Source organism: Lytechinus pictus, chromosome 2, assembly GCF_037042905.1.
Source record: "Lytechinus pictus isolate F3 Inbred chromosome 2, Lp3.0, whole genome shotgun sequence".
Classification (NCBI taxonomy): Eukaryota; Metazoa; Echinodermata; class Echinoidea; order Temnopleuroida; family Toxopneustidae; genus Lytechinus; species Lytechinus pictus.
Window position 1 is genome coordinate 65,290,659 of NC_087246.1, and position 7,743 is coordinate 65,298,401.

At 37.5% G+C, this 7,743-nt stretch overlaps 1 protein-coding gene across 1 annotated transcript; it reads right to left on the bottom strand.

The window, feature by feature from the left end:
- Positions 1–437: 437 nt before the first annotated feature.
- Positions 438–3,812, bottom strand: LOC129253787 (carbohydrate sulfotransferase 1-like). The gene has a single exon (XM_054892214.2). The coding sequence runs from the start codon at positions 3,795–3,797 to the stop codon at positions 2,244–2,246; it is 1,554 nt and encodes a 517-aa protein (XP_054748189.2). The 5' UTR covers positions 3,798–3,812; the 3' UTR covers positions 438–2,243.
- Positions 3,813–7,743: the final 3,931 nt, after the last annotated feature.

Sequence of the window (7,743 nt, forward strand, 5' to 3'; positions counted from 1 at the left end):
ATTAGACCAAGTGACGATTAGCCCAACTGGGCATTAGACCAAATGGCTATTAGACCAAGTGGTCATTAGACCAATTGGCTATTAGACCAAGTGGTCATTAGACCAATTGGCTATTAGACCAAGTGGTCATTAGACTAATTGGCTATTAGACCAAGTGGTCATTAGACCTAAAGAGAATTGGACTAAGTGGGTTTAGCCCGAATGTTGTTAGCCCATCTGATGATTAGACCAAGTGATATTAGACCATCCGTCAGTAAACCATATTTACTGCAGGGGGTAATAATACTGGGAGAGTGTTGCTAAAATTTCAAGACTACTGCCCATTTTACATGTCAAAAATGATGCACACGCTGATAGGTGGATTTTGTTTTGTCTGAAGTAGGACCTCGTGCATTCTTAAAACTGCAGTACCAATATAATGAATAATGACAAGGAAATATTTTTTTAAATGTTGACATTTTATTATAAATTATGATAGAAGATTATTCTATCTGAAAAACCGAACCACTCACAAATACATTTTTACAGAATTCAAGTACAAACAATATATTGAAAGAGCAAAGATGAAGCGTAATTCCATCATATTAAACATGTTAAAATCACAATGAAAGTGTACTGTTTTGAAAACATGCATGCACAAAAATAATCATTTTTAAAAAGGCACAAATACCGTTATGACAATTCACATCAAAAAGTCACGATGAAGAAAAAGTGAAAGGAATAGGATTTAAATCGTTAAAAAATTCTTTTCTTTCGTATCAAATTCCTCAGTTTATCTTTTGGAAAAAAAAATCATTTTTAGTAGGGCCTATCAACGACATTTTCTGACTCATATCGACAATGATTCTTTTAATCAAATCATTATATTGGAACGGATTAAAGACATTTCAAGTTTTTTATTATTTTTTATTTTTTTATTAATGAACAATTCTGTTGTTTTCTGTTATGGTAACTCCCGTAAGAACTCGGCAGGACAGCTTTTTGCTGGTATAACGCCAAGTTGATATGAAACATTTTACGTCAAAGTTGATCAGGCATAGTGGCTGACCTTGTGGTCAACATCAATTACTTTCGGGTCTTTTTATCAAGAGGAGACAATGGCAGAGTGGGGATTCGAACTCACTACCTGACGATCATAATTCCAATGGTCTAACCACTAGACCTAATGACCCATTACACGGGGTGACAAAGAGAGAAAGAAGGATGGGGATATAACCAAGTCAAAACACCTACAATCACATCCATTTATCACATTGCATAATTATATCAAAATTCTTTATCCAAAGAAGCAAATAAATACAATAACAAATATCATTAACGTAAAATCGTTTACAAAAATAGTTATGTATTATAACTAGCACCGAGACATTTGGTCAATGAAAGCTTATTTAAAAGATCGAAGGCAAACACATATCAAATAGATATATCATAAATAAAAGTATCACTATCCCACTTAAATATATGTCGTTTCATATAAGATGACGTCTTCAAATACACTGACCCAAGGGAATAGTATACGTGGCGTTCTTGGGTCTTTTGCATAATATCACAATCTTGAAAATAAATAACTAAATGAAATTACACACACAGTCACAGAGACACGAAAATACTTTTTTAATAACTCGAATAAACTTATTTTGTTTTGAAAACGGAGAGTAAAAATAGTCACGAGATAATAACACGCACTCCATATTTGCATATAAACCTACCCCATAAAATGAAATGTAGGACCATGAGGGGGGTGGCTTTGAGACTATACTAAGAAAATCTCAACGGTTTTTATTCATCCCCGACAACGACGCAACTAACGCAATAATAGCTGTTTGACAATTCAAATAAATTGTAAAAAAAAAGAAAAAACTTGTCTGGTTAATCAACTAGTATGTCAATGTCATTATTCACAACCTGTGCCCCCATCCCCGATCCCAGCCCCTCCCTTGTAAAACGAACAATGAGTGAAACGAAATATCTATAATGAATAAATACATACAAAACATAGGGAGATGTGATATAATCAATGATGACCCCACCCCTCCCCCCAAAAAACAAAACAAAAACGAACCAAAACAAAAATCATCACCAATATCTAAACATGTACCCACCCCGCACAACCAGTAGCCCTACAACCAGCCCGCCATAATTTTAAAAAATCATTTAAAAAAATGTCATGATCATCACATACTATAATTGCATTGTACATACAAGATGTCACAGATTCGTGACGAGTTATTCGTGAATAAAAATCACGTAATTGGGGAAACAAAACTTAAATTAGTCCTTTGCAGGTCAGAAGCTTCTTTGACTAGCCTGTAACCTGCCTCCTCCATCACGCCACCACAATGGTTTTGAATCTCACTAACCACGGGGAACGTCACGTGATGGCGCCACGCCTGCGCATTGGCCGAAGAGTTCCTGTGCGTAGAATAAATGTCACGGGCATCCTCCGAAGTGCTTTTGCGCGTATTTTGCTGGATCCAATCATATACGTTTCCCGGGACATCCCCTATTCCTGCGAATTTGTAAAGAGCCCTGGTCCATCCCTCAGGATCGGTAGCTATATCCTCATACCTGATCCTGAGGTATCGATCCCGAAAAAGTTCCGGGTTCTTTTGCACATAGTTAAAGTTGCGTTTCATCCTACGGCAGATATATGTAGCATCATGAGTGAGAGTCTTGCCCAAGGAAAGTGCTTTGGTGCTCGTGTGATTCTCCTTCGATCTCGAAGACATTGTCCCTCTTGGATCGCGCAAGAGGTGGACGATTTTAAGGTTTATACTCTTGTCTTTTAGCAAAGGCGTTAGAGATTCGACGCTATATAGACGAATTAGTTTCACCACTTTGTGTGGGTGTAGGTTGCATAGGCTGGCCATTGCCTTGGGATCAAGAGGGTTACATTTCTTGACGGTGCTTGACCTCATACTATTGTAATCCACATTTGTCATACATAGGGGCGGTGAACATAGCACTTTACTCGACATTCTATGCAGCGTTTCATGGTTATAGAAATTGGTTAGGTAAGGAGTCTTGTCGAAACGACACTTTAGTAAATGCTGGAGAAGATATGAAGCATTCGGATAAATACGTTTCTTGATCTCAAGAAGTTTCAGGGGCTCAAAGTGGAAAAAGACCCAGGGATTCTGGTTGAAGATCTGTCCCAAGAAGCTCGAGCCTGATCTTCTTTGGGTTACAATGAGGAGGTGAACGGGAAGGACCCTGTTAGTAGTCTCATTTGTTTCACCTGTTTCTTCACTCTGAGATTTAACCGATGACTTTACTGTCTGGAACTGAGACATTTTGTAATCAAGGACCGCCATCGTGCCGTCATTCCCTGAAATATTTATTTCCTGTGTTTTACCAGGTATATTTTTACTTTGGTTCGACTTAACCGAGTCTTTGGCACCACTGCCGACTTTGGTACTAATGTTCCTTTCTACGTCAGGTTCAGTTAGCGCACTCTTTGATTCGACCACATGCCCTTTCTCTTCATCTCTACGATCACCGTCTTTCTCGAGCTCGTCATCATCCATGAACTCGCCGTCGTCCCAAAAGATCGGCACTCGGTATTTCTCCTTTTCGTTCTTACTCGGTTCCTTATTTGGTAATTCCCGAAGTTCCGCAGTGATGGAAGCCGATTTCACGACATTGTTCTGCAGAAGTCTCCGCGTCTCCCCATGGGTGCGCGTCAAGTAGTCGGTGAATACCGATCGCATGTCACGCGGTGGAAATACCACTGAGCATGCACAGGTGAACGCGAGAGCCGTGAAGACATAGCAGCATCTCCTTTTCCGTGACATCATCGTGGTAAGTCGTAGAATACCTATAAATCAAAGAAAGACAGAAACAAAATGGTCAAAGTCGGTCTGTCCATAAGAATTCGATGCGTGCTCAAAGAGGCAATAATTATGGAGCTTAAATTGAAATATTACAAAACGCGAAGAGGACAAAGAGGACGAAAGGTTCCTATAAAGGTAGGCCTACTTTAATACCGGGCATACTCAGTCCTCAATTTCCTGGGACTGGGCATGCATAGCATTTTACCTGAATCGACACCAGCTCCTTTAAACCTCATCAACAGTGTCAGGAAGCTGATGAAGCACTCTGGGGCAAAAAAGATTGTTAGAATGTGTGGATATTGAAAGTGGGTTGGTATACCTACATACACATCGTAAAATACTATAAGCAAAATGCTGAAATTTCATCTGATAACAAATACCGATGTTATTGAAGTTTTAAAAATCGGAATTTTTAGTGAAAACAGTTATATGCAATATTTCGGCGGATGATTCATGTCGCTTTCCTTTTTCTTTTGTTATTACATGAAATCACATTTTCATACAAGTATGTCATTATATTTCCACCATGTAAAAAAAAACAAGTTGCAGCAATAACTATATAATCAGAGTAGTAGGTCCATTAGTATACCAACAACTGCTCATATCTAACATGTCTAACACATTTGCTGGGTACTGGTCAGCATTTGGAAGCTAACAGGGCAAATAGAGGATCGCATACCAGCTTGGTACACTCCCGAGGTTCGAGGGGACCTCGGATTTTATTGATTTCATTCACCTGGAGAATGTGGCTGTGTTTGTCTTGTCTACGAGACTACGACTATTCCCGAGACTATAATGATTTGATGTCTCCCGCAAGGGACGCCTAGTTTTCCTCACCAAACCAATGAAAGTTCAAAACTTTCTTACTTTTGTCCGTTTAAGGTCAATATTTCTGCTCTCGGCTTCTCAGATTTATCTTACCCCCATTTCTTTAAAACAAAATCCCCATCGAGTTGGATTCTCTTTATACAAAATAATTTAATTTGACCAAAGCTCCAAGGTAGGTTAAGGGATTCGATCTACAATATCTGACGCGGCTAGTGATGGGGCTACAAACATGGTATGCTCGTTTATTCCAGGGAAGTGGGAGTTGGTAATTACTTTCAGTAAATAATACATCACTAGATATTTGCTTTAAATATCCTGCTTCGCTGAATATTCCACGTAATATGAGCCACCTTCAGAAACCTTGGTGAGAGTGGGTCCATAGGACGATTTTTCTCACAGCTTGTGTTCACAATTCGAAGCCCCAAATTCCTCTTTTCTCAAATTTGCCCCCTCTGAGCGCACGCACGCCACACAGTAGGTCTTTCCATTCATAATACAGGAATGAGTCTGACTTAGCATCTTTATATTGTTGATAATTCATGTTTGTTTGATTGATAATTGTCTCACTGTCCCACACCAGGTTCCACAGCTGGTTGGTAAGTGAAGACAAATGAGGCGTCTTGCACTCGACATGCTCGAGAGCGGTAAGTGATTGGATCATGAATATGACAAAGGTCCAAAATATAAATATTTTGATGAAACAAAGATCATAACCACCTTCATTGGGCATTCGTGGTCACTATAATGATTTTCATTATCATCATTATCATAATCATCATCATTGTCTTCATTCTCAGTTTTATATAGCGAAATTGAAGTTCATAAAAATGGCGAGGGCAATGATGGTGACAACGGTGACATCGAAGATTTTTGTCTAATATATCGTGATATTGATAATGAAATTCATGAGGAACATAATGAAATAACGATTATAACGGCGACTACGATGACGCTTTGGAATTGGGTGATATCGGTGGAAGTGGTGGTGGTGTTGTTAATGATGATGATGATGATGATGACGATGATGATGAAGATGGTGGTAGTGGAGGTGGTGTTGTTGTTGATGATCATGATGATGATGGTGTTGATCATAAGAAAAACACCTCAAATCCGTCTCAAATTTGAAATTAAAAAAAATCATCAATTCTGTGTAAGCTCTGAATATATCTAATCTATAAGACAAAATATCGATGAATTCATACATTATCAGCAGATAATGAGAAGTGAAATATTGCTTCTCTTATATTCTTTTATGAAAAAAAAATAAACGAGTCTCATGCGTATGAAGATTATCAGGGTGGATTCTTGGAGACTTGGTCATAAAGTTACCTTATCCTCGACATTTTTCTTATATCGTCACAAGATAATAAACAGGTCCTCCTTTTCTTTAAAAACATCACATTGATGCTTGTTTTCATATTTTTACTTCAGGATATGCTCGTAATAACGGCATGATCATAAATAATGTCGACTTTAAAAGAATCAATGCCGATTTGATATTCACACAAACATTACTGGGCATCACTATACCGCCCACTGAAAATACATCACTCTTTACTTTGGAACAAGGCGATGCAGAAAAAAAGATTACAATCATCTTGAATGATAGAGAATATGGAGTAACCATGGTAACTGGTGGTGAAACTCGGACATCACAATCGAAAAGAGGGTTGTGTGTACAAAATAAAAAAATATACAATTACAGAAACTACACATTTCAGGGCTTCGAGCAATTCTGATTAAAAATGAATTTGAAATAATGGTATTTTCGGTCAAATTGCTCTTGTTTTTCATCATCATAATTTCCACCGAATTTCATTTATAACTGCATGGCAGATTATAATGTTCACATGTCAACTTTATATTGTTAACTCGCTTTGCTTGTTCATTTTTTTTTAATGTCAAACCCATGTATCCCATCAAAGCTTAGATATGACCACTGGTCGCACGTCTTTTACATTCTTGGAGCAGACACATTTCGAATAGGTTTTATTGTGATTTGATAACATGAAATACAAAAAAAAAGAGATGACAGAAATCCTCTCATTACATAATATTGCATAATACTGCATGTTCAACGAATTAATGAACAAGTTTAAAGTTAAAACTATTTTATATTTTCCCCTGCGATTTTGATTAAAAATAAGTTTGCTAGCTTCATCATACTAGATCATTACATTCACTCAAATATACATAATAATAATATTGGTTATTTAGCCAGGTGTACCCCTTTAAAAGTCGGGCGAAAACACGAGCTCAAGCTTGCCTGGACAACCCATTGTCCTGTTGCATGCAATGCTGTGGGGGTCCATTCAACATGCAGAGATGAATGGCAGCTTGTCTAGTGTAGTATGTTCGCAAAATGTACAAAAAAATGAATGATTAAAGGGGCCATGAAAGTTGAAATTCAAAGACAGACCACTTCCCCGAAAGGAGGTGACCTATTCATGCTAGTTGTCGAAATGTACAATTTACAACTATCTGTCATGTAACTTACTTTGCTCACACTTTTACTCAGCTTAATTTGATTTTTTTTTGTCTTAAAAGAATTCATTATGCTTCGATTCAAACCTTTTTCAAAATAACTTTCCTTATTCTGCAAGTCGATAGTACTGCCCTTTTCAAACTAAGTCACAAATAAAAATAAGATATAAAAATATAACATTTTCTTATTTTTGCACTAGTATTTTAGGGCGGTCTGTTCTCCAAAAAAGTAGTGATACCACGACCATCCTTCTTATGTTCCAGTCAAAACTGTCGAGCATTATTTTTTCATTTTTTTTACATGAAACTACGTGCAAATAATATCAGTGATATTACTTGAATGTATATCGTGACGTGTCAAAATATTCACTGATGTGCTTTGAATGAAATAGAATCGTCCTCTACGGAAACGAAATGTCGGAAACTGTAATTAGACCCCCTAATTTAAAATTCTGAGAGGGTCGATAAAACAAGGACGGAAATACACGTCTGACCTATTAAATACGGGAAGGGGGAACATCTAAACGAGGCAAATGCTAAAGCAATCATAATTGGCGTAGATTGCAAATCTCGTCAGCAGGGGCTCAAATCTTCTGAC

Excerpts from the sequence above, each read along its gene's own strand:
- LOC129253787 (XM_054892214.2), bottom strand. The coding sequence starts at position 3,797 with ATGATGTCACGGAAAAGGAGATGCTGCTATGTCTTCACGGCTCTCGCG.